The 27,648-nt window shown below is 44.0% G+C and overlaps 1 protein-coding gene across 4 annotated transcripts in view; it reads left to right on the top strand.

Annotated features, from left to right (window-relative positions):
- Window positions 1-27,648, top strand: part of LOC122799903 (E3 ubiquitin-protein ligase RNF14-like) — a 975,557-nt gene that overhangs the window by 475,768 nt on the left and 472,141 nt on the right. For all 4 annotated transcript variants that reach the window (XM_044069290.1, XM_044069286.1, XM_044069287.1 and 1 more), the window contains exon 4: window positions 11,544-11,677. In XM_044069290.1, coding sequence (XP_043925225.1) covers window positions 11,544-11,677 — 134 coding nt within the window. The remainder of the gene's footprint in view (window positions 1-11,543; window positions 11,678-27,648) is intronic.

Genomic DNA, 27,648 nt, shown 5'->3' with positions numbered 1-27,648 from the left:
TTGCGTATAATCACAACCAGATTTTTGCGGTTGCGAAATGCACATACCTCCAAAGATCCGAGTGCATGAAACACTTCAAAATGTTGCTCTACTTCCTTACTGCCAGAAAACATTACATTACTTTTAGGAACAGGGACAAATTGAGAAACACTCTCCCTGCCTTGCTTGCATTGCGGATGCAAGCTTGAGTTATAATGGCTGCTATCGTCCTGTCAGTTGGGTTCTTAAGTGCGTCAAGTATCACTTCATAAGAGTGTCTAATGTCACAGTTTGGACAATGAATTAAATATATTTTCAAATGCAGTTTCTCACACCAGTGTATATTCACCCACTATAGGATTTTGATTGTTGGGGGGGCTGCATAAAAACTCGAACAGAATTGTTTTCCGTAAACAGCAAAGTGAAGCTGAACAGCCAATTACTGATATCCATGTCATGAAGAAATACCACCTATGAGTATTGATAGGGCAGATCTACTTATAATTCAAATGTTATTCTAATTTCTTATTACTGCCCTAAAACTTTACATTATTTTTAGGAACAGGAACAATTTGTAATGTAAAGTTTTTGGGGCAGTCTTAAAAAATTGGAATAACAGTTTGAATCATTTCCATGTGTCTGTGTTTTTCTTCTCCACATTCCTTTCCTCCCAGTTAAACTACTCCTTTCCTCAATAAGACAGCAGCCCTTGCCAATTGAAGCATGCATGTGTAATGCACGCAAAACAAGAAGAAGACTTGCACGATCGTTTCTCTTCCTGAATGTAAGACAAACTGACTTTTCATCAGTAAGGGAGTAAACTAACACCGTACGGTGTTTCCCGCACTGGGTTTCATTGCAGCATGTGAATTTTGCAACTGCAAAAATCTAATTGCGATAATACGGAAGTAACTTTTTTTTTTTTTTTTAAATCAGTGCTTGCTACTGTGTGGTTTTCTTAGATACATGATTTTGAGGGCTTTTTTTCTGTCTGTTGAATATCACAATTCTCAGTCTGTTTCTGTGGTCGTTACTGCCTGTCAGTTGTGGCATCTCCTTGTTTAATTTCATTGCATTTTTCTTGTACATGTCTGTAGTTCCTTATATACAGATGTTAACTTTTCCCATAGAACAGCATATAGGTTCATAGGTTCATAGGTTCATACTAGGCTATCTGCCCAAGGGCATTTATAAGCCTAGCCCATAGTTATGTGGCTTTCGCCACCCCTTTAGTTTGAATAAAAACTATGCCTATCATTTTGCTGTGCCTCTGTCAAGCAGTGACGCTGAAGTAATCCCTGGGGTATATCTGCAATCTCCCATCCATTGGTCAAGATTCCTCTTGAACAAGACCAGAGTGCCTCACATGTACCGGGATTTTTTTGTTCCACAGCAGGAGGAGTCTGGTGATGAATGAATCCTCCAGCACGCGTTCTATTTATAACCGCGTATCAAGGTTTAAAGCTCTCGCCCTTGTGGTTCTGAGGGATCTAGATTTTTGGAAGCATATTCATCAAATCTGGGTTTGACATGGCATTATATATATCAGGCACACAGGTCTCCTCTGAGCAGCGGTATGAGACTGAATAGAGCTGGAGTTCTTTCAGTCGGGCAGCATATAATATTTTTTGAGACCCTTTATCCTTTTGGTGAGGAACTTTTGGGGCCTTTCAAGCTGCAGCAGGTGTCTGGTCAGATACATTCTGGAACGGGCATTGTACTCAATCATAGGTCTAATAAGTGATGAGTACAGGGGAACGATGACCTCCCTTGATCTAGATGTGAATCCCTTCATGATCAGGTGGGTGATATAGAAGGTTTTCCTAACTACTTTAGCAACATGAGTGTCAAACGAAAGGCTACTGTCAACCTGGGTCCCCAGATCTCTGATGACTTTTTCTGTGCTCAGTGGATTGCCACCTATATGGTAGCTAGGGTAGCCTTGTTTTTCCCAAAGGGTATGACTATGCATTTGGCTTAACTTCAGGCCATGGCTCTGGCACCAGTTATCCATTTCTGTGAGGCCCTTCTGGAGGATATCTGTGTCAGATGTTTCTAGTTTGCAGTTTTACGACTATGGCCAGTTTGCAGTCATCTGCAAACTTTGTCAGCCATAACCCTCCTGTGTTTGCTTGTACTTCAGAAAAGTAGATGCCGAACAAGAGTGGACCCAGGACTGAGCCCTGTGGGACACCACTTGTGACAGGCTTTGAGTCTGACATGGCTCCAGCAACTCTGACCCTGTGGGTTCTGTCACTTAGCCAGTTTGCAACCCATCTAATTTTTTTTTTAATCATGTTCTGGATTCAGCTGGTTTACCAATAGCTTTAGCTTCAGGCTTGCCAATGGATTTTGTATGGTTATTTTATTTCTAGCTTGTACTTCTGGTAGTCTTTTCTGTTTCTGTATTAACAGTATTTTTGTCTTTTGATTTCTTTCCAGCATTGCCTTTACTATGTATAAATTTTCTGGCATCAGTAATGTAGTTGAAATGGGTCATGGCTGTATCTTTATGCTGTTTTATGTGGTCTGAAGAAGCACTACGAGTGTGAAAGTGCCAAGTCTGTTTTATTAAAACATTTTTGAATTTTAGATGGTCTGCCGTGTTGTGCCTTTGGTTGGACTTCTTTGCATCATTTTTGTTTTAGACCTTGGACATTTCCAAGGGATTTCTTTTTACTCTTCACTCCATTAGATTATTCCTTTATTCTGAAATTGTAATGTGAAAGCCCTAATTGCTTTGACTGCAGGACGTTCTTATGAGATCTTATGGACAATACAGCTCTTTCCACTTGACTGCAAATAGTATTGATTTGACACTGTGTCACACAGAGCAAGAATTCAGAAGATGTGTATGTAATTTAGGATACTGGTAGAGATTACATCCGCTACCAAAGGCAAAAAAGATAAATAATGCATCTCAGTTACACACTGATGATTAAAAAAAAAATTAGAATTACATACAAGCTTTTGTTCTCTGCTACAGTTTTTGAAGTATATAAATACACAGTAAGTGCAGTTCGGAACTGTATTTTATTAAAAGCCATTGGTATGTAACAAGCAGCAACTTTTTAATCTTTTACTGTGTATATGGCTCATTTTTACCTGTTTCAGCAATTTGTTAAGACGGCAGGTGTCCCCTACCTCTGGGGTATAAATTTGAATGCAGTAATTGCACTTGATGCTGGTATTATTTTGCCTGTTAGTTTGATTATTTCAGGAAACTTTTCAGGAAACTTGGATGGCTACCTTGAATTGGAATGAATCTATGCAGTCTCAGCTCTATGGATGATCTGGTGACGAGTATACTAGTGTCAGTTTATTTTTTTATTACATTTGTTTACGGGGAAAGTTTGACTATGCAAACAAACTCCATGTTAAGTTGTCAATCTCGCCTTCATTCTTGCTGGATGGGTTCGGAGCCGATCCTCGGCTCCGACTCGGCACTTGCTAAGCTCGAGAGTCACTTTTACCAGCTCGAGGCAGCCCCATATCCCATGATGCAAGGCGGTAAGTACCCAGATCTCGTTTGCCGCTTCGCTGATGAGGTGCTCCTTTTACCAGCTCTTGGTAAGTAATTTGTTATACAAATTTTAGTCACCCCATTCCTAATTTTTCTCTCACTTATTAGATTTTTAGTCACTTTTAGTTAGTTGTAGGGTCTTTAGCTCTAGTTTTACTGTTTCTCTAGTTGTTTTATTTAGTCGGGCCTTCAATCCCCTCCCATCCCTTCCTGTCAGGGTGTGTGTGTGGGTTTATTTTTTCCCCATTTAAGTTAAATATTTCTGAATCTGGGACTGTGTGAGTTGTGTGTTGTGTGGGTATCACTATGTCCAAAGAACAGAGGGTCTCAGGCTTCAAGAAGTGTGACTCGTGCTGTCAGAAGATGTCTCTGACAGACGGTCACACTTCTTGTATCTACTGCCTGGGACCTCTCCACCTGCAGGACTCCTATGCTATTTGTCACTCTTTCAGCCAGAGAGTCCTGCAGGAAAGGAGAAATAAATTAATATTGAGAGGACTTCTTAAACCGGAGGGCTCCCCGTCTAAGTCTTCTTCGGGCAAGCCCTCTAAGACTTCCAAGGCCCAGGCTTCTGCTAATAAGCCTTCGGCCCTGGCTCCGACATCTTTGGAGTCGAGATCGGCTCCGGCTGGAGCCGATCTTATCTTGACTAAATCTTCGGCACCGATGGCTATCGGTGCCTATACTTTATCTGCCACACTGGTGTCGGCTCCGACCACCATGTGGCTAAAGCTTCGGTGTCGGCGCCGACCGGTTCCGATACCATTATTTCCTTGCCTGTATCGGCCGGAGCCGATACAATTTTGACCAAGCTTGGAGCCGATAAGTTGTCGGCTCCGTCTGGGACCGAGGGTTCTTCGGCTCCGATGGTTCCATTGAGGAAGCGGTCCAGGTCTCCCTCTTTGGAGCCGATACTGTCTGCTCTGACCTCTCCTCTTTCGGAGCGGAGCCATCGGAGCCGATCATCTAGGTCTTTTAGGCTCTCAGACCATGATTTGGAGAGAGTGGTAAGCAGATTGTTAAAATCACAGGCACTAGCCCAAATGCTTCATAGTCAGTCTCAACAGACTACTACTGGTCCACACCCTCTTCAAGTTCCTCCTTCGACTCTCCTCCAGAGCTCGGAGCCGGAGTCTATGGGAATAGTCACTGCTACGGCTGCGGGGCAGATACCACCCCTTTCTGCTCCTTCAGCTTCTACTCTTACCTCCTCCTCGAGACCTTCCTTGGAGGGATCCGGTGGTCTGCTTCCCTGGTCTGCTCCGAGGGGGTGAGTGGCATTGGACCCTTGTCCGACCCCGCTCTTCCCCTCAGGGCTTCGGCCTTGGTGAGCTCAGCCCCGACATCTGCCTCGGAGCCTTCCCTTTCGGTGGGCCCGGGAGCCCCTGTTTTTTCGGAGCGGGGTCTCTCGGATCTCCCTAGGAGGGGAGCCTTTGAGGTGATGAGGAGTGTGCTGGCCCCTGGGCTCAGTCAGCAGTCTATCCCCTTAGCTCCTCCCTCTACAGTGCCTGTAGATGTCTCTTCCCACTCTCTTACTCCCGGACCAAGAGATCCACCGCCTCAGGTTTCCCCACTGGGAAGAACCCCCTCTTCCGAGGATTCTCCTGATCCATCAGGAGATCATCCGCGTAAGAGGACTTGTAAGAGGAAGCACTTGGACTCCCCTGAGTCTACTACTTCAGATACCGACTTAGATGAGTCGGAGGGGTCCCCAAGATCCCCCTCTGAGGATGTCTCTTTTTCAGACATCTTAGAACTCCTAAAACAGAGGGGAAACTGGCCCTCCATTAATCCCTCCGAGGATGACTCGGTATACCTAGAGGCGTTTGGATCTCGACCCTCCACCTCCTGGGTGTCTCCGCCTTTCGACCCCCATGGAGGTGATAGCTCAGAAGGCGTGGAATCTCTTGATTCCGTAGAACCAGTTACCAGGAGGCAATCTAAATTCATAGCAGCCACTTCCGCGAATCTTTTTTGTACAATAGGTGTCCTTGTTGATGCCATGGTGGTGGCGGCCGCCACCAAGAAGGAACTCGCAGATCCTTCCGTACCAGTCCATCCTCCTAACAAAGATTCTAGGACCATGGACAGGTATGGGAAGCGGATGTCCTCCTCAGCGACCTTTGCCATGCGTTCACTGAATTACTTATGTCACTTCACCAGACTTCAAAGGGACATCCTTAAAGAATTAGGTGAAGTAGTACAGGATCCTACAGCTGCAGGGGCTCAAGACAAGATTGCTACTCAGCTAGGAATCCTTAACTCCATAACCAACTCCTCCATGCGGCTGATTTCAGATGCAGCAGATGGAGCGAGTAGAGCTGCAGGGACAGGAGTGGCTCTCACGCCAGTCCTGGATGTGGCTCTGTAATTTTGCAGATCCCTTTAAGGCGTCCTTCACAAACTCTCCCTTCCATGGGTCAACATTGTTTGGTCCTCAGGTGAAGGATACGTTGACCAGGTGTGAGCAAGACGGCAAGACTCTTTCTGCAGGAGTCTGTTTTTCCACCCCTTCTAGGCCTTACCCTAAAGGACAGAAGGGGGGAAAGATGTGGTTCCGTAAATCCCAGGGAGTCACGCCGGACACACGTGGTCAGTTTACCCCTAGAGGCAGAGGGGTAATAATAGACGCCGCCCTAGGGGCAGAGGGGTCCAGAACCAGGGCAGCAGAGAGCCTTTCTGACAAGCCCTTCCAGCATCCCTGAGGTGTTGCCCGACTGTCCATCCTTGGAGGCAGTCGGGGGAAGATTATCGCTGTACCCAGAAGCCTGGCTTTCCCTTTCACAAGACAAATGGGTACAGTCGATTATATCCGAGGGTTACAAGATTCCTTTCGAGGAAAGTCCCTTCACTCACAAAAATTCCCTTCCAGATGTTCCAACCGGTCTAAGGGAAATTGCAAAATTAGAAGTATCAAAGCTTCTACAAAAAAGAGCCATTCAGCCAGTTACAACAGACCATTCAGAGCCCGGAATCTACTCGAGGTTCTTTTTGGTTCCCAAAAAGACGGGAGATTGGAGACCAATATTGGACCTCAGCAGACTCAACAAGTCTGTGAAAAAGACAAGATTTCGGATGGTCACACTTCAATCGATTTTGCCCTTCTTGGTCAAAGACAACTGGATGTGCTCAGTAGACCTTCAGGATGCGTACTATCACATAAAAATCCACAGACGCTCCAGAAGGTTTCTCCGCTTCCGGCTGGGGTCCAGTCATTTTCAATTCAGAGCCCTGCCCTTTGGTCTCACTACAGCCCCCAGAGTGTTCACCAAATGCATGGCAGTGGTCACGGCTCACCTGAGACGTCAAGGATTCCAGGTGTTTCCGTATCTCGACGACTGGCTCCTCTCTGCCACCACCAGGCATCAACTTCTCCAAGCCAGAGATTGCACCCTAAATCTCTGCACTCAATTAGGAATTTCGATCCACTTAAAAATCCTCCTTATTGCCCTGCCAGTCTATTACTTTTATAGGTGCAAATTTAGACACTGTTCGGATGTCAGCAAACCTCACAAGCCAGAGAATCCTAGATATCCAAAACCATGTGCGGATCATCCTTGCCAGCAGAAAGGTGCAAGCGAGACTGGTCCTAAAAGTATTGGGCCTCATGGCAGCGGCCATTACTCTTCTTCCCTTGGCCCATTTTTACATGCGTCTCCTTCAATGGATTTTGTTCACCCAATGGTCCTTCCAACAGCTTCCCATGCGTCACCAGATTTTGGTGACACAAACTTGCAAAAACCACCTTTGCTGGTGGATTTCTTCTCCCCAGCTACATCAGGGCAGACCCTTTGTTTCCCCGGCCCCGGTAGCCACAGTCACTACGGACGCCTCCCTGATCGGGTGGGGGGGTCATTATCAGGGCAGGATGGTTCATGGGACGTGGCAACCGTTCGAATATGACAACTAGGGAGGTGGATTTCAATGTTGAATGCGATAAATTACACCATATGTTTTTAAACAGAGGCTATCCCCCTGTCCTTCTTATTGAAATCAAAAATGAAGTAGAATCTAAGAGATCTGGCGGTCATTTCAAGCCCATCTTAAACTCAGGCCCTATTGAGAATTATACAAACCACATACAGGATGGAAATACAGAAATAGTAGTGGAAAGAGAGAGTTAGAATCAAAATGTATTAATACGTTCTCCGTAGACCATTACTACATTAGGGACATCTTACAAAAGAATTGGTCAATAATTAAGGAGGACAAACAGTTAACGGATATACTAGGGCCAACTCCGGGATTTACGTTTAGGAGAGGATGCACATTGAAATCACTTTTGGAGAGAAACAATAGAATATTTACTAATAGGGCCAGGGGCATGACCCAATGTGGGACATGTCATCAGTGTAAAAATATCCGAGAAGGGACACAACTTCACATCAACAATAAGGTCTACAAAGTTATGGGAAATTTCAACTGTGGGTCGAAAGCAGTAGTTTATGTGGCCCTATGTAAACAGTGCTCGGCCTTCTATGTAGGAAAGACCGAGAGAGCACTCAAAAGTGTGAACATCTATCACGCTATATATATCCATGGATATAAAGAACGAGCATTAGCCATGTGATGGACTGCCCTAACCACTCTTTCCATTTTACTGTGGTAAAAGGGGCATACATCTATCCTGGACTGGCGATGCCGTCTCGTTATCCTGCATTCTTAAAATTTTGGCCATGAGGAGATAATTTAGTTGGACTTCTGGTTTAGACCAGTTTTGTACATCTTACTTGGCATCTATAGGTATGGGCATTTTTCACCTAGTGTAGTGTGAGTTTGTCCATTTGCCCCCTGTTAGTGTCTGGTTGTGTAGGTTCAGATATTAGTAGGTTCTTTCACCATTATTTCATACTAGGTTTAGGTTCCCATGCCCCTTAGGGAAGTTTGCCTCACTTGAGGGGGAGTGGCTGTTCCACCCTCCATTTGGGCCAGATTTTGGCACTTTACACACTGTTAATTTAATGTAGCATAAATGGTTCCTTTATGTTCAAAGCGGTTTAATTAATTGCATAATGTCTGTTTAACTTACAATAAGGTTCTTATTATAATTGGTGTTCAAAACATTTTAAAATATTTTAACATGTATCATATATTTTTACTGGTTATATTTGTACCATGACAAGGAGTCTTTAAATCAAAGTGATTCATCAATTAAATGTCCGTTAATAGGGAAGTATCACGAGTATTTAAACTCCCTTCTCCTTGTTTTTAAGTGTTTGTTCGAGGAAGGCGGTTATTTAACCCCAAAAGTTCTTTTTTTAAATAAAGTGCTAACGTTACTGTTTTCACGGCTACCGCTTATTATTGGATTACTCTATTGTACCTGCATTGGCTTCCTTCGTGGTTTTTCTTCAACAGTTTGTTTGGCATTTTTTGTTTAACCGTTCGAATACCACCTGCACATAAATGTCCTAGAGATGAGAGCAGTGCTTTTAACATTGCAAGCCCTCAACGACTTTCTTCCCTTGGGAACAATTGCAGTTCACACGGACAACATGTCCGTAGTGTGGTACATCAACAAGCAGGGCGGAACCAAGTCCTACCCCTTGTGTCGAGAGGCTCTCAGACTTTGGCAATGGGCGATCTCCTCTCATAGGTTTCTGGTAGCAACGCATATCCCTGGGAAAACCAATATTTTAGCGGACAGATTGAGCAGAGCTATACTCATGCCTCACGAGTGGTCTCTCAAACAATCTATAGTGGAGGAGATTTTTCAGAAGTGGGGCCGCCCATGTTGCGATCTTTTTGCTACTCCCCAAAACAGCAAATGCCCAGCCTTCTTCTCTCTCTTCCCACTTCCGGGCCATCCCCCCAGAGACGCTCTCACCCAAGATTGGCCCCAGGGACTTCTTCTTTATGCCTTTCCTCCCTTTCCATTGATACCACAGGTACTCCAGAAAGCTACCGTTTTGAGAGCCAAAATGATCCTCATTGCCCCGTATTGGCCTCGACAAATTTGGTTTCCGTTCCTTCATCGTCATCTTTTAGTGCAGCCTTGGCATCTGGTCCCAGTGCCAGATCTTCTGATCCACCAATCGGGTCAGCTGCATCGGGTCAATTCCTTCTCTCAACCTCACAGCTTGGTTGCTCCACTTCCTTCCTTAGCCAGGCTTCCTATGATCTCTAACCCTGTTAGGGATATCATAGTGGCTTCCCTTAAATCCTCTACTAGAAGGATTTACTCTAGCAAGTGGAAACGTTTCTCCCTTTGGGCGAAATCAAGGAACATAGATCCCTTTACTGCCCCTGTTCATGCAGTTTTGGATTTTCTAGCGGAAATCTTTCACTCGGGTTCTTCATCTTCCACGGTCAAAGTTCAGTTGGCTGCAATCTCGAACTTTCATGTCGGGTTTGCAGATCACAACTTTGTCCCACAAGCTTTGTAAAGCTTTTCTGAAAGGAGTTTTTCTCCTCAAACCTCCTGTCAGGAGTCCTCCTCAATGGGACCTAAATCTAGTGCTGACATCCTTAATTCTTCCTCCCTTTGAGCCAGCTGCTTCATGCTCACTAAAGTTTCTTTCGTGGAAGACACTCTTCCTTGTCGCTTTTACCTTGGCTAGGAGAGTGTCAGAACTTCATGCCCTCTCTGTTCGTCCCCCATATTTGGTTTTCCACAAGGACAGAGTATCCTTGAGAACTAATCCATCCTTTTTGCCCAAGGTTGCTTCAAAAACAAATTTAAACCAATCCATTGATCTCCCTGTTTTTTTTCCTAACAATTCCAACAGGTCGGAACAAAAATTACATTACCTTGATGTTCACCGCCAACTCAGATATTATTTGGACAGAACAAAACAATTCAGGAAGTCTGATCAGCTCTTTCTTTCTTATGCTGAAAATAAGAAAGGCTTCCCTGTTTCCAAAGTGACCTTGTCTAGATGGCTGTCTTCCACCATTTCTGACATTTATCTACTTAGGGGCAAACAGCTGTGCTCAAAACCAAAGGCACATTCCACTAGAGGCCTAGCCACTTCTACAGCCTTTCAGGCTAGGCTACCCTTAGATACTATTTGTGCAGCAGCCACTTGGGCCACTCCTCATACCTTTGTTTCTCATTACAAATTGGATTTGGCCTCCAGGGATAGAGCCAGTTTTGGTTCTACGGTTCTCAAGAGTCTGTTCCATTGAGCCACCCAGGATAGAGGTGCTAGGGACGCGGTCCCATCCAGCAAGAATGAAGGCGAGATTGAAAACTTAACATTTAGAAGTTATGTACCTACCATAACGTTCCATGTTAGTTGTCTTCTCTCGCCTTCTTTCTTGCGACCCTCCCTCCTGCCCCCTTGCCTGGACAGACCTTGATCTCCCTTGGCTCTGGTAGATTTTTGTTTCTTTGGGCACCAGTTAGTTCTAGTTGTAGTTATCTGGTTTCCCCTTTCAGCCTTTTTAGGCTTATTGCTCTTCTTTCCTTAGTGGAAAGTTTTTATGCTAGGTAGTTTTCCCTCTAGGTACCAAACGAGATCTGGGTACTTACCGCCTTGCATCATGGGATATGGGGCTGCCTCGAGCTGGTAAAAGTGACTCTCGAGCTTAGCAAGTGCAGAGTCAGAGCCGAGGATCGGCTCCGAACCCATCCAGCAAGAAAGAAGGCGAGAGAAGACAACTAACATGGAACGTTATGGTAGGTACATAACTTCTAATTTTTAGTGGAGGATTTGAAGAAAAGTTTCAGAAGAAATTGTAACAGTATTATGCATATAACATACATAAATACTCTGGTAACACTTTGTGACACTACATACAAATCTCCATGAGAACCATTTACAGTACTACTTATGCAACATACAGAATGCTCAGGTAACCTTTTTCATCTTCTGTTTGTATATAATACCAATAAAGCAGATAATTATGAAACAAGTGTATTATGCAGCAACTTAACATTCGGTCTGGTTAAGTCATAGTAATTTGGATTATTGTAATATGCAAAAGGGCTTTTCATTTTTGTATCCTGAGAATGTCATAATCAAAGCTGCAGCTTGCATTGTAAAGAATGCATTGAGTGCAGATGAACTTCTGCAATGACATTGTTGTTCTTTTTCAGGTGCTAATGGACAACTTGAATACTTTGTTGATTTTTTGCCACCAGTTGTCCTGAATTTTGAATTACCACCAGATTATCCATCGGCTTCTGCTCCTGTTTTCACACTCAGCTGCAAGTGGCTTTCTCAAATTCAGGTTTGGCTCTCATAAAAATCTATTCGATTTTTCATATGCAAAAATATTTAGCATTATTTATTGTATTTTTGCTGTTTCCTGCACTTTTAGCCTAGCATAGATTTGGTTCGAATTTGCTGGACCCAGTCTGTTTTTACAATTTCTGAGCACAAATCCAGCTTTCCTCCACAAAAGAGGGCCTCCCCATACACCCTAGTGAGAGTAGTGTACAGCCAAGGACCTATCCGAGTGATGATTGTTTGCCCAGGGCCCAGTCTAGTGTGCTAAATCAGTTTAATTTAATTTACCAGAGCTGCACAGAGGTTGGCAACAAACAATTGATATTTTGTGTTATCTGAAGCATCCACTGCTTGCGACTGAAAGATAAGCATAATTTGTACTTGATCTGCACTTCTTGCATTGTATTTTACCGTGTGCTGTTATTTTTTTAACTGTATTTCACTGTATTTTTGATGTTTCCTGCACTTTTCGCCTGGCATAGATTTGGTTCAGATTTGTTGGAACCAGTCTGATTTTACAGTTTCTGAGCACTAATCCATCTTTTCTGCACAAAAGAGGGCCTCCCACTGCACCCTAGTCAGAGTAGAGTATAGCTAAGGACCTATCTGAGTGGTGATTGTTGGCCCAGTGCCCAGTCTGGCGTGCTACTATTGGTTAGAATGTTTGAAACCAGTTTATTTTCATTACTTCTTGTTGCCTGCGTTAGCTCAGGTTTCTGTGCTGCGCAAAACCTGCATAACCACACATTACTGCATGATGGAGGATACCATTGGTAGTCATAAAAGCAAACTCTTGGGTAGTTGATTTTCCCTTAGTCAACTGCTTGTGCTCCATTGGAGGTTTCTTGCTGTTGTGCTTCACTGCTCAGTTACACTCATCTGAGCCTCTGAGGTTTCTCCACATGTCTTATCCATTAAGCATGTTGCAGTTTAGAACTTTTTCTTGTCCCTTAGCCATACCTGGTCCTGCTAGTCCCCTCCCTGATACTGCAGTACTTCGCCTAGCACCATGATTGGATAATTTCCCATCACTTCTCCAGCCAACCTGATCAGCCCTCTTCTCCTAATTCATACAAATTCAGTATGTGAGAGATGCATCTGTATTAAAATTCTAGAATCTAGGCTGTGTTGCTCACAAATCAGTATATCGGATACTAAGCAGGTTGTCAGCTCACCCACTTCACCTATTGCACCATCCACACATACAACACCTAAACCTACATATGTGGAGGTTCTGACTAGAAGCCTACCTAAAGATCTTAGACCACCCAAACATGCACACTTCACTTAATGCATTCTCAGCAACTCGCAGTACATATACAAACATATGCACCAGCATCTCATAAAACATGCCCCTAAGACAAAACACAAAGTCAAGTGTTTTAGTCATAGGCGAGTCCATTGTGAGATGAACAGATGTCCCACTTACCAGGTTGGAGTAAGGAAACGGTCATTGTCAGCTGTCTTTCAGGTGCGAGTCTGGCACATCACACGTGAACTCAAGTCTCTCAACAACAGGCACTGTTATGACTCTGTCATAGTCCATGTTGGTGTGAATGACTTGAGACGTACCTTATTGGACTATATGAAGAGAGACATGACTTGAGCTTTCTGATTGTGTCCCAGGCAGGTATGTCCGTAGCTTTAAGCAGCATTCTACCTTCACCTAGGGGGATGCCTCAGTACAGACAAAAAATGATCGACTTCCAACAATTGGGTTAGTTTCTAGTGTCATTTTAAGGGGGTCCAGTGCCTATTAGCCTGGGATGATATGGTTGATAGACCATGATGCTTTTGTCAGGGATAGTGTCTACCTGTCACCTTTGGGCTTTCGCCTACTGCCTAAGGCTTTTTCCTCCCCCATAGTGTCTTTTTTGGGCAATGTCAGAAAAACAAAATTCCCGATGTAAAAAATCCTCAAAAAAACAACCTTAAGGTTATGCTGATAAACGCTAGGAGTCTAAATCTGAAACTGCACTCATTGGAATCCCTCCTCACCTTGGAAGATGCGGACATCTATGCAGTCACAGAGATCTGGTTCAAGTCTGCGGAGAGAGCCCTGGCCATACCGGGATATAATGCCTTCCACACGTTCAGACCCCAAAATGAACACGTGAAAACCAAAGGAGTATCAACATTAATCAAAGATAAATACACCTCCATTAAACAGAATGATTCCCTGCAGTTACTCCATGTGCAAATAACTTTAGGAAAGTCCCCTCTCCAGTTATCGCCAGCTACAGATCCCCCCTCCATAAACCATGATAGCCACACTGCCTACATGGATCTACTAGAGTAGCTCAAAATATGACCAAGCACCTTGGTTATGGGTGACTTTAACTACATGTCCATAAATTGGGTAAATTATACATGTACAAACCCACTTGCTCAAAGGTTCTTGGACTTCGTTTACTCAGATGCCTTGGAGCAGATAGTTGGCACTCCCACAAGGGGTCCAAACATTCTAGACTTGGTGCACTCATTCAAACATGGTAGAATGGTGCACCACTACAAGTGTGTTTTCCTCCCTGGTGAAATTTGATCATAAATCAGTCTCTTTCAAAGTAATGATAGCATCAGACCCCCCCCCCCCCCCCCAGGAGAAATTAGGCTAAAAAACTTCTCCAAATCCAACTAGAGCCTTTTACGAGAAGGCATTAATAGCTTCAAAGTTCCTGTCCTCATTGATGGCAAGGACACCTGTACTGTGATATACACCAGTGTATTGTATAAATATCTGTACAATTGTATTGACTCGGTTGTTCCTGATAGGACCAAAGCAAGATCTTCAAGAAAAAAACAAGCCTGTCTGGTGGACATCCACCATAAACGCGTTATATAGTTAGGCAGCGCAGTGATGCATCTGTTAATGTTGTTGCCTCACAAGACATTCTCTGGTTTGATTCTCACCTGGGGTGCCTTCTGTGTGAAGTCTGCTTGTCCTCTCTGCAGTTATTTTACATTTGTTGACCGGGTTTGTCTGACTAAGCTGAAAAGCCCGTTTTTAGTGGAGGCCCGGGGAGAAAAGCTCCAACATATTTTACATTTTTTTCTTTATACATGGGGATTAATAGCAATTACATAGCAATGTTACAGGATTTTTACAAGGCAATTAGTAGTGATGCATTGTTATACAGTGTCAGTATCAGGAGTATAGCAAAGACTTTTACAGTGTATATATATATATATATATATATATATATATATATATATATATATATATATATATATATATATATATATATATATATATATATAGGAACAGTGCTAGATGTTCTTCATGTTTCACTGTTGCAGTCATTACATTTGGGTTATCTGCTTGCAGTAGCTCTGTCTCCCTGATTAACAAAGTCTTGGGTCCTGCGTCGGTTGCTGTCCCTTCTTCCATGAAGTCAGGTCGTCGGGGGGTATAAAACATGCAGTCGACACCATTACATCAGTCTTTCTTGCCATGCGGTGCCCAAAGCAGAAGTAGTTCGCAAGTGCCGGTTGGCCAATTCCTGAAATTCTCATTTTAGAGTTTCAGAACCGATTTTCAACTAAAGCCAAGTACCCCATTGGAGAACCTTTTTCTTGCTCCTTACCGATGTCAGTAAAAGTTAATAATTGCATTGCTTGTGGAAAGCAAATACCTCATAAAGATTTTCATTCGTACTGTATTCCTTGTTTAGGCCCTGACCACGACGTACCTTTTGTGCTTTATTTAATCAGCGCTATCAGTCGTCTGTATATTTTTGCCTCTAAATATTTTGGTTCTGTGTTTAATTATCCAGAAATGTCGTCAGTTCGCCATTTGACTACCGGGATTTCGAAAAAATGCAAAGATAAAGACAGAGACATGCCGCCGAGGTCCAAAACTGCTGACGCTTCTCCTAAGCCAGTCACCAATTCTCCGGTACTCAGTGAGGCGCTTTTGCAGCCCTTGATACCCGCTACTTCTGATTTGCACGCCTTTACTGAGACCCATTCGGAGTCCAGTATGCCGAGAGATGCTTCAACTATGGAACTCATGGATGTCTCTACCTTGGATGGGTCCGGAGCCGCTGTGCAGGCACCGGCTTCTGAGGGTGTATGTAGGCCTACGGACTTGCATATTAAACCAATGCCTCCTTCATTTTGGCCTAAATCTCGAACCATGACTAAAAAAACTACGTCCAGGCCACATGCTCAGGCCTCTATGCCTAAAAAACAAATGATAAGAATGGCTGAAGATCTTATAACTCTAATCAGGGGAGGTCAAACCCCCCCCCCCTTCTTGAGAGACCTAGGACTGAAGTTGTTTATGAATCATCTGACCAGGATTCAGATTTTTCTGAGTCTTCTGATGATCTGAATTTGCCCTTATCTACTTATGAGGATTCTGATGCAGAGGACTCTATTCCCTCTGCTTCCCCTCCAGAGAATTTTTCTTTTGGTGAAACCTTGCATACTCTAAGGGAGCATTTCCACTGGGAAAGCCAGGATTTTTCTGATTCAAAAAAGAGGCTTAGGGATTTCCTACTCCTGCCTCAGCATAGGCCTTTTATTCCTCCTGTACTAGACATTGTTGATGATGCTTTTTCGGAATCTAGTTTGGTGTCTGATTGTTTGCCTCCTGCTCCCAGAAAACCAGACAGATATTACAGGGTTCCTGATTCTAACAAGTTCCTTTTTAAAAATCCTATTGCGGATCCAGAGACTATTTCACAGGGACCCAAGGGCATTAAGGCTTCTACTGCTAAAAATTCTACACCTTCTGATAGAGACTCCAGGGCGCTAGATAGATGGGGTAAGAAGGTTTGCACTTCTGCAACCTTGGCCATTAGGGCTTTAAACTGCCAGTTTCATATGTTAAAGTATCAGCAACATGTTATTGGATTGCTTAAACAGAAAATGATGTTGATTCCTGACTGTGTGGAAAATAAAGAATTGCAGGATTTAATGTATTCTGCTGAACAGGTTGGAAAACATACTTTGCAATGTAGATGTGATTCATTAGAGGCCTCTTGCAGGGCTGCCCTTACTGGGTCTGTGCTCAGAAGGCATGCTTGGCTTAAGGAGCAATCTTTGCCTGATCTTGTTAAAGCTAAATTGTTGGATGATCCCTTAAATCAGGACCGCCTGTTTGGCAACAAGGCTGAGGAAATCCTTAAAAAGATGGAAGATAAAACTAAATCTATGCAAACTGTTGAAGATTTCTTACAAGTTCAGCCTCCTAGATTTAGTAGACACTGGCCTTCTAAGAATTGGTCCTTTCCAGCCCCTTCCATGTCTTCTCAAGCCAAACCCAGACAGCAGAAACCCCTGGTATCAGTCCCAGGGGACACACAAGACTAAGCAGTAGGGGGTTTCCGCACCCAAATCAGGGAGTAGTAAGACTCCCCCTATGGAAAACTGTCTCAATGACTTGCTCTTAAAACTTCCAAGCACTTCCCAACTGAATGCTCCTTTAGGTGGAAAGATTGGTCTGCAGGGCCAATGGAAAAAGGGACAGCAACCGACACAGGACCCAAGACTTAATCAGGCCGACTGAGGGCAACCTGCCAGCAGATTACCGAAATGTAATGACTGCAGCAGTGAATACACTTGAATAACTACATTTATGGTAAGTGTACATAACTGTACTTTCTCTGCACTGCCCTTTGGATTATTTATTGTGCCCAGGGTATTTACAAAGTGCCTAGCTCCAGTCATTGCATTTTGCAGGCAAAGAAATATTCAAATATACCCATACCTGGACGATTGTCTAATTCTGGCAGAAAGCAAGGACATTCTTTTGAATCATCTGGCCTTTGTTCATAGGGTACTGACTTGTCTGGGGTTTACCATAAACAAAAAGAAATCCCATCTGGTACCCTGTCAACAAATTATATTCCTAGGAGCAAGCTTGAATACAACTTCCCAGATGGCTTTCCTCATGCCAGAGAAACGGATTCATTTGACAACTTACTTCAAACAAGTGGCCACAAAAACCCAGCTATCTGCAAGGCAAATACTGCAAGCCTTGGGGTTCATGGCCTCCTGCATTCTTCTAATTCCATATGCAAGGCTGCATATGAGGAAACTACAGTAGTATCTCAAAAGCCTATGGTGTCAACATTCACAGGATCTAGAAGCAAGGATTCCTGTCATACCTTGTCTACGCCTAGAGTTCCTTTGGTGGGCAGAGGCCTGCCACCAAAACAGGGGACTACCATTCACATTACCCTCTGCCCCCCAAATCTTAACAATAGACGCATCAGACTATATGTGGGGGTTTCACCTGGCAGGGAAGTGCATTCAGGGCAAATGGAACCCAAGTCAAATGCACCTGCACATGAATCAAAAGGAAATATTAGCTGTACAAGAACGCTCCGACAGCCTTCAAGGACCACATACTTCCAGGGCAACTAATGGTAAAGACGACAACACCACTGTCATGTGGTACATAAACAAGCAGGGCGGTACACATTCTTACCCCCTCTGCAGACTAGCCCTGGCATTGTGGAACACAGCCTTGAGCTTCCAAGTGAATCTACAAGCTGAATTTCTGCCAGGAAAACTAAATACACTGGCAGACAGACCAAGCAGAAACCTCATGAACCCACAGGAGTGGAAACTGGAACCAATGATTTTCAACATGTTGACAAGCAAATGGGGGAGCCCAGATATAGACCTGTTTGCCTCCCCCCAGAACCATCAACTGGACAAGTTTTGCACAAGGATTCCACACAAGCTAGCTTGGAAAGTGGATGCTCTATCCTTCAGCTGGAAAAACCTATCAGTTTATGCCTTTCTTCCTCTGCTCTCCTAGTAACTACTAAAGATCAAACAGGACAAGCCAAAGACGATTCTAATTGCACCAGACTGGCCTCGCCAGCACTGGTAACCCACTCTTATACAATGTGTCACACTTGGCTCCATGGCACCTGCCTCAGACTCCTTTCCTGTTGTCTCAGCAGGAGAACCAGATTCTGCACCCTCAGCTGCAAACCCTGAACCTAGCAGCCTGGCTAATTACCTGGTCTCTCCTTTACCATCCCTCAGTAAATCAGTGATGGATATCATTTTAGAAGCAAGGAGGCCTAGTACTAGAAAATTTTATGCTGAAAAATGGAAAAGATTCTGTGCCCGGAACCAATCTCAAGGAATGAGCGCAGCAGTGCTCAGTTTACCTCAGACTCTACAATACTTGACTGAGATGCTTCATAAGGGCTTGTCTTTTTCCTCCATCAAAATCCATGCTTCAGCCATTTCAGCTCATTATACCACAGAGCCCCCCCCCTTCTCTCACCCACTGCTTAAGCAGTTCCTCAGAGGGGGCAAAAATTTAAGGCCACCCAGGAGAGCTCCAACTCCAGCCTGGGATCTTAGCCTTGTTTCTGGGAAACTCACTCTTCCTCCTTTTGAGCCAGCTGCTACTGCAAATTTAAAATTTCTTTCCTGTAAAACTGATTTCCTTTTAGCAGTCACTTCTGCAAGAAGGGTATTGAATTATAGGCTCTTATGGCAGTGGAACCTTTCATCATCTTTCATGCGGACAGGGTGTCCCTCAGAACCAATCCCTCCATGCCCAAGGTGGTATCCAGTGTGGCTCTTAATCAGTCCATTCATTTGCCTACATTCTTTCCTAACCCACAGAACAAAGGGGAACAGATACTGCACTCTTTAGATGTGCACAAGCAGCTTAGATTCTACTTGGACAGGACTAAACCTCAAAGGAAATCTATACAACTGCTGGTGGCATTTGTTGCAGGGACAAAGGGGAAAGCTATTTCAAAACAAACCATTTCAAAATGGATAGGCCACTGCATTCATTTCTGCTATAAGCACTATGGAAAACCTATCCCACCAGGGCATCAGACCCCATATCTACCTCTTCAGCCTTTCTCAGGGGCGTCCCTACTAGGGACATCCTAGAAGCTGCTACCTGAAGTTCTGTACATATTTTCACCAAGCATTATCATTTGCCAATTGTCTCTAAATCCAGAGCTGGTTTTGCCACTGCAGTCTTGCAGGGCCTTATAGTTTGTCCGAATTCTATTTAAATTCCTTCACCCAACCTTAGCTTTGGGAATCTACCCAAATGTAATGACTGCAACAGTGAAACATGAAGAATATAGTGCAGTTGTGTACACTTACCATAAATGTAGATGTTCGAGTGTATTCACTGTTGCAGTCTTGGTTACCCTCCCTCCAGCCCCCTTTCTTCATTTGGCTATACCTCTCCTTTCACTTGCCATGCTCTAAAAGCTTTTTGGTGTATTTGCTTTTTTGTTGGAGGTATATCCTTGTATTTAAAGATTTAATTGCTTCCCATTAGGGGGGCACCTGACATCTGGGGCAAGAAAAACTGATGTAATGGCGTTGGCTGCGTGTTTTATACCCCTGACGTTATGGAAGAAGGGACAGCAACTGACGCAGGACCCAAGACTTTGTTAATCAGGCCAGCTGAGGGCTTCTGCAAGCAGATAATCTAAATGTAATGACTGCAACAGTGGATACACTCTGACATCTACATTTATGGTAAGTGTACACAACTGTACTTTTTTAGGGTAGGTGGTTACAGAAAACCCTGTTTTGTGATAGAGGAAGGACAATTACGATTTAATGCTTCTCTGAGGCAATTTTCTTTGTAGTTTGGAGAAGACCGTAGAGAGGGTAGTTGGAGAAAGATTGGAGGGGAGCTAGGGAGAAGTGTGAGTTCTGGACAGGTGATAGTGAAAGGTGTGGGAGGTAGGGCGTGTTTAGGGAGGGAGATTGCAGTGGTAAGACCAGTGACTTTTGAAGTACTCTTTTAGTGGCTGTTTTAAATTGTTTGGGATGTGTAAGGGTCCTGATTTGTAGTACAAGTTTATTCCAGGCAGTAGTGGGGTGATAACAATACACGTTATGTCCAAATTTAGACTTGGGTTTGTATATTTGTAGTAGGTCTTAGGTAGAGCTTTGGAGTGGTCTGCAGGGAGAATACTGGGAGATTAGAGGGGATAGTGTAGGGCAGTAAGAAGACTGGTATGGGATAGAATGAATTATCTGGAGCCGAGAGAGGAGAAGCTGGTGAGGTAATTCAAGCTAGTTAAGACTGTGATGGGATTTGTAGGTTTGAAGAGCAGCAAATCTAGCTACCTTGTTGTAGGTAGATTCTAATTTGGTCAGAAGAGAAGTTTAGGTTTGTGAGGATTTGAGAGTTGTACATTAGACTAGGTTAGAAGGTAAGTAAGAGAGTGTTACCTTGGCTTCAGAAGTAAGGAATTTCTTGTTACGGTAAAGGAGCTCTAGTTTTGAATGAGTTTTCTTGATGCAGTTATTGACATGCAAGTCAAATTTAAGCTGATCATCAATGTTGACGCCTAAAAGCTTGGTGCTGGATTCTACATGAATGGCAGTATTATTAAGGGACAGTATGGAGAAGGAGGGTTTTACACTGAATTTTTTTGGTAGGAAGAGTAACAGGTTTTTTTTTTTTTTTTTTTTTTTTTTAGAATTAAGGATGAGCTGGTTGTTGGGGAGCCATGTTTCAGCCAAGTTGAAGAATGCTTGAGTAGTTGAGAAGAGCTCAGAAGGAGAGTTAGCTATGGTGATGACTGTAGAGTCATCTGCGTGTTGCACTACAGATGACTGAGGGCAGGAGGTATAGAGGTCATTAGTAAAGATATTAGAGTAAAGGCCCTAGGATAGATCTTTGAGGTACATCAATTTTGACAGGGAGAGGATGGGAGAGTACAGACTGCCATCTTACTGATTTGAGATCCATCTGTGAGATAGCTGGAGAACCATGCATCAGTATCAGAGGAGAAGTTGAGCTGATGACGTTTGAGCAGCAGAAGAGTGTGCGAGACTGGCAAAAGCTTTTTGAGAGGTCCAAGAATAGGCAAGAAGTAAGTTTGTGGTCATCCATGGCTAGTGAGACAGTGTTGAAGGATAATAGAGCTGATGTTGTGTTGTGTTTGGGTCTGAAGCCATGTTGAGTGGGTGTTAGCAGATTTTTCTGTATTAGGTACTGCATAACTTATTTATGGATACATTTTTCCAGTATTTTGGAGAGAGGGGCGAGGATAGCAATAGGTCTAAAATTGGAGATATCAGAGGAGTTTCCTCCTTTGTGAATAGGTGGAGTGTAGAATTGTTTCCAGATAGAAGGAACTTTAGATTCAGAGATGGAGCAATTAATTAGGATAGATACAGGGAGAGCAAGAGTCAGCTGCTAGTTGAAGAAAAATGGGAGGAATATTGTCTGCTGAAGCTGAGCATGGTTTTAATTTAGAGGGTAGAGTTTTGATATAGCTAGTAGGTGCAGGTTCAAGGGAAAAGGTTTTAGAGGAGTTAGTATTAGGAGCAGGTTTAGATTAGTTGGGGATAGTAGTAGAGTATAACTAATAATGCATTGCGTGTGGGTTTCCTGTGGGTGCTCTTGTTTCCTCTCACGTTCCAAAGACATGCATCTGGAGCATTTCTCCCAGTGCTGCCGCTGAAAATGGGCTCTGTCCCAGTTGGGCTTTCCTTGTAAACAAATGTTAAGTAAAATAAATAAAAATAATGAGCTTGCTGTCTAAGAGCAAGAAGGAACGATCTCAGAATTGGAAGCATACCCTTCTCAGCTTGAACAAGCAAATAAGACCTCTTGTAAAGTCCTCTAAAGTTAACTACGAATCTAGATTAGCATCCCTAGCCAAGGCTAACCATAACGCATTCTTTAGCTACATCTAAATCCTTAAAGGAAAAGTCCAGATTTGTGCTGAACTGGTAGCAAATGGTACCACATATACTGAACGAGTGGAAATAGCTAACCTGCTAGTGGACAGGCTCAGTGAAAACTTCTCCTCCCTGTCCCAGCCACATGTACCCAAAACATTCCTACCACCTGTTCTCCACCTAGTACCTCTAAAGAGCAGGTCTTAACCACTATTGCCAAGGCCAAAAACACAGCATTTATGGGACCCGATAATATCCCAGGCTGCATTCTCAGTGGTTTAAAACAAGAGTTAGCAACAGCATCGGGTGCTTTTTTCAATCGCAGCTTAAGCATTGGCTTTGTCCCTGCTGAACTAAAAGCTGTTACTGTTATCTCCTTGCACAAGGGGGGGGTACATCCACTGACCCTGGGAACTGTAGATCCATTAGCCTAACCAGCCTTATCTGCAAGGCCATTGAGAGAATCATCATGGAACCTTAACAAGGATATAGGAGACCTTCCAACACTTGACCTGACCTAGTTTGGTTTTGTTAAAAGGAGATCTTGTCTCTTGAACCTGGTGGACTTCTTTGAGATTGTCATCAAAGCTCTGAATGAAGGCAGATCTGTGCACATGGCCTACCTAAATGTGGCCAAGGTCTTTGTCACAATTCTCCACTCAGGCATCATTGAATGACTCGCCCAGCAGGGGTTCAACCCATAATACAGTCATTTGGGTTGCAAACTGGCTCACAGACAGAACACATGCAGTCAAAATAGGGGACTCCACCTCCACCAGCAGACCCATAACCAGTGGTGTTCCACAGGGATCAGTGCTGATGCCCCTATTGCTTGGAATCTACTTCTCAGAAGTACAGGCAAAAACAAAAGGTCTGTGGCTGACAACGTTTGCTGATGACTGCAAACTAGGAGCAGTCATTGAGTCCCTAGATGATGTCAGTATTCTACTAGAAGGACTTGTGCAAACCAATGATTGGTGTCAGTCATGGTGTTTAACTTGCTACCAAAAAATGCATTGCATCCCCTTTGGCAAAGGTAATGTCCCTGCAGATTGCCATATTAATAACAACACCCTAAGTTCTAAATCAGTGATGAGAGATTTGGGCCCACAGATTGACAGCAACCTTGCTTTTGATCACCATGTCCCCATGGTGGTAAGAAGGGAATCACATGCAGAACAAAAGCGGTTATAAATCCCCCTGTATATTTACCTCATCAGGTCCATAATAGAGTACAATGCTCCCTTTAGTTTGTACCTAAACATGCACCTGCAGCAGCTGGCAAGACCTCAGAGGTTCCTTACAAAGAAAATTCAGGGTCTTCAACACGTACCTTATGTGGACAGACGGAAATAACTGTCACTATACTCTGTGTTGTATAGACCACTCAGAGGTGACCTGTGCCATGCATACAGAGCAACCTCTTTTACTGCCTTAATGGAAATGCTGCACATTCATAAGTCAAATGGTACATGATTCACTCACTCTAGGGAACTTAACCTAGCATGTGACATCAACAGGACTTGCTGGAGAGACAGATATGTCTCCCAGAGGTTGCCTCCCCTGTGGAATAAACTTCCAGTACAGGTTAAATAGAGCCCCTTGTTAACCCTTTTTAAGTGTAACTTGGACGATTGGACGGGAAACCGCAAATTAACCTCCGGGATTTCACCTGTGTCCCTCTTGGATAGGGGCAAGTCGATGCTGAATTAGATATGCTTATAACATAGACCATATCTCTATACCTTTAAGGAAACTAGTCTATCTGATCTATGCATGCTTTTGAACATTGTGTTTCCCTCGCTCTTTTTTTATTATTAATGAGTAGAAATGTTTTTTTGTAACAGTGACCTTAGACTATTGTTAACTAACTTATAAGCAAAACTAGTATTGTCTGTGAAAACTCTCATCTTTGTTATTACTGATCCTAGTATAACTGCAAACTGGGGACATGTAACATATTGTTTAAAACTGTACTTTGGTTTATTGATTTTATTGCCATTTTGTAAACGCGTGGAGTTTTTCTCCCCAGTCCTCCACTGAAAATGGGCTACTAGCCCAGTTGGTCCTCCCCAGTAAAGAAACGTAAAGTAAATAAACAAACAGGGGTGAACTTGGCTAGGCATGTAAAGGCCCTAGGGCCATTATCCTAGTAATCTCCTATGAACCTATGATCTTCTTAGTTATGGGTAGAGGAACAGTGATGCAGCAGTTAACTTATCTCACAGTGCTCATTCTTCAGTTTGGTTGTTGGCATGTCTTCCTTGTTCCTGTGTGGGTTTTCACTTGGGAGAGTTTAGCTATTACAAGATGAATGGGGCAGCTGCCCTGTGCACAAGCTGTGTTGCGGTGGAGTTGGCACTGTATAGGAGAGTATCAATTGATCCCTGAAAAACAGCTGTTTGCTCACTTTTGTGGGGTTGCAGTATGGGTTTGAATAAGTATCCATGTTTGAGATTGCAGCCGCTTAAATGATTTGCTCACAGCGTGTATGTGTGTATTTGCTGAGTAGAAGAGCTGTAGCAAGGAATTAGTGAAGCTCTTTGCTACAGTTTTTTTGAGCTAGGCGGACAAAAGCTACACCTATGTTTTCACTACATGCTGTTTTCCACACAAGTCCCAGTCATCCAGATTTCCCAAAGGTACCTTGTCACTACCACACACACATTTCACTAGAGTTGACTGACTTGTTTCAAGATTGTCATCTGATCCAGTAGATGTATGAAGGCTACTTTTGGTTTAAAATTTTAAAATTAGTTTGATAGCTTTCTTTTTGCCATACTTTCACACACACACAGTCCAGCAGATGCACCAATAAATTCTAGCATATTTTCCTAAATGTGTGACTGTTGTAACAGTTATTTCATTGTTATATTTCTGTAATCTGCTTTGTGGCTCATGTAGTTCCCAGACTACTGTGGCTTCCCCTTCCATTCACTCTTAATCCTTTACATCCCACCAAACTCTGCAACCCCCTTCAACCCATTTCCCCTTGCTTAATTTGCTTGCATCTCCTGCTTTCTTTCTCACCTGCACCACATTTCTTCTAGAACATCTATGCCTGTTCTCTACTTTTAGGTTTACCTTCTCCTTCCCAATTCTCACTTGGGCAGATGTCCTTCAAGAATGCAACTGCAGTCATAACATATGGGTTGTCCTGCCTCAGGCAGCCCTCGGTCGGCCGAATTCCAAAGTCTGGGTCCGGCGTCGGCTGGTGTCGCCTCCTCTCCGACGTCACAACGGCTGGAGTATAAAGGTATTCGCCGACACCATCTTCAGTCTTTCTTGCCGCGCGGTGCCCGAAGCAGCAGCAGTTCGCAAGTGCCGGTCGGTCAGCTCCTGTGTTTTCAGTGCCGAAGTCATCTAAAAGCTAAGTACCCCGTTGGGGAAAATTTTTTCTTGCCTCAGCCGATGTCGGAACAAATTGAGAAAGTTAATAATTGTTTGTCTTGTGGTAAACAAATACCTCATAAGGACTTCCATTCTTACTGTCTTCCTTGCCTGGGCCCAGACCACGACGTCTCGGCCTGTGCTGCCTGTGCTTGCTTTAATAAGCGCGCACTCAGGCGCTGGGCAGAATTTGCTGAAGACTTTTTTGGCGAATCCTTCGCATATACTATGCCGTCGGATCAACCGACAGCTCAAGCTTCCAAAAAACGGAAGGACCGGGACCGGCATCCTCGGCCCGCGTCCTCTACCGATACTACTCCTAGACCCTCCGCTAGTACTTCGGTCCCTGCGGAAGCGGTAATTCAGCCGCTCCAGGCCGACGACACAGTGTTAACTAGTCCTTCGGTCCCGGAGACCTCTGTGGTGCCGGTTGTTGATTTTCCACCGGATACCAAAGTTCTTGATTTACCTGACACCATTCCGGTGGACAAGGTCACTCCTGCACGTGGGGCTGCTAGGCCCCCTGTATCTGTGTCCATCAAGGCCTTTGCACGTGCTAAGGCCGCCAGCCAGGCCAAGGCCCATCCTAAACCTGCTGTTCAGGCCCCCTCTTCTGATAAACAGATTGTCTCTTGTTGCAGACCTTATTTCCCTTATCAGGGGGTCTCAGCCTCACCCAGACAGAGGTTCTCAGCCTCCTGCAGAGAAAAGGCCTAGAACTGAGCAGACTGAAAACCTCTCTTCAGATGAGACCTCTGGGGATTCCGAGCATTCAGATATTCAAGAAGAATCCTTCCAGGCCTATGAGGACTCTGATGCTGAGGAATCAATTCCCTCTGCCTCTCCTCCAGAGGATTTCTCTTTTGGTGAAGTCCTGCACTCAATGAGGGAACATTTCCAATGGCAGGGTCAGGAATTCTCTGATTCCAGGAAAAGGCTGCACCTTCCTAAAGCTTCCCAGCACAGACCTTTAGCTATTCCTCCTGTGATGGATGTTTTGGATGATGTTTTCTCCGATTCCAGTGCTAACCCTGACTCTCTCCCACCTGCTCCTGTCAAGCCAGACAGATATTACAGAGTCCCTGACACTCACAAACATCTCTTTAAGGCCCACACCGTGGATTTAGAAACCATTTCACAAGGTCCCAAGGGAGTGGCTACCTCCACTGCCAAGAATCCTTTGCCAGCGGATAGGGAAGCCAGGTCTATGGAGAGATGGGGTAAAAAAGTTTATACCTCTACCACCCTAGCCATGAGGTCTCTTAACTGCCTTTTTCATATGTTTCAATACCAGGATTTTTTACTGGATGATTTACAGAGAAAGTTAGCCTCTCCTGAGCCTATTGACAGAAAGGCATTGCAGGATCACATACATAACACTCAGCAGGTTAACAGTCATTTTCTTCAGTGTGGTTATGATGCATTGGAAGCTTCATGTAGGGCAGCTATGACTGGGGCTGTGATACGTAGACATGCTTGGTTAAAAGATCAGCCACTGCCAGACCATGTCAAAGTAAAGTTACTTGATGCACCTCTGGAAAAACAGAAGCTTTTTGGTGCTAATGCACAAGATGTGTTAAAGTCCATTGAGGAAAAAGCTAAGTCAGTACAGACAGTCAAGGATTTCCTCCAGGTTCAGCCACCCAGATTCAGTAGAAACTGGCCTTCAAAGAATTGGTCCTTCCCAGACTCGGACAAGTTTCAAAGGGGAAAGAACAGGCGTGGCCGAGGCCAATACCGAGGCTCCTACAGGGGACGCCAATGGCAACCTACAAATCAAAGAAGTGCTGCAGCCAGTCCAGCTGCACCAGAAGGCCAATCACAATGACTTGACTTTCATACCGCCTACAAGGGCTCAGAGAGAAGCACCCTTGGGTGGAAAATTATCCTTATTCTCAAAGAACTGGCATATCTTAACCAAGGACAGTTGGA

This window comes from Protopterus annectens, chromosome 4.part0 (assembly GCF_019279795.1).
Source record: "Protopterus annectens isolate FY-2018-M chromosome 4.part0, PAN1.0, whole genome shotgun sequence".
Taxonomy (NCBI): domain Eukaryota; kingdom Metazoa; phylum Chordata; order Ceratodontiformes; family Protopteridae; genus Protopterus; species Protopterus annectens.
This window is presented reverse-complemented; position numbering and strand designations above follow the sequence as displayed.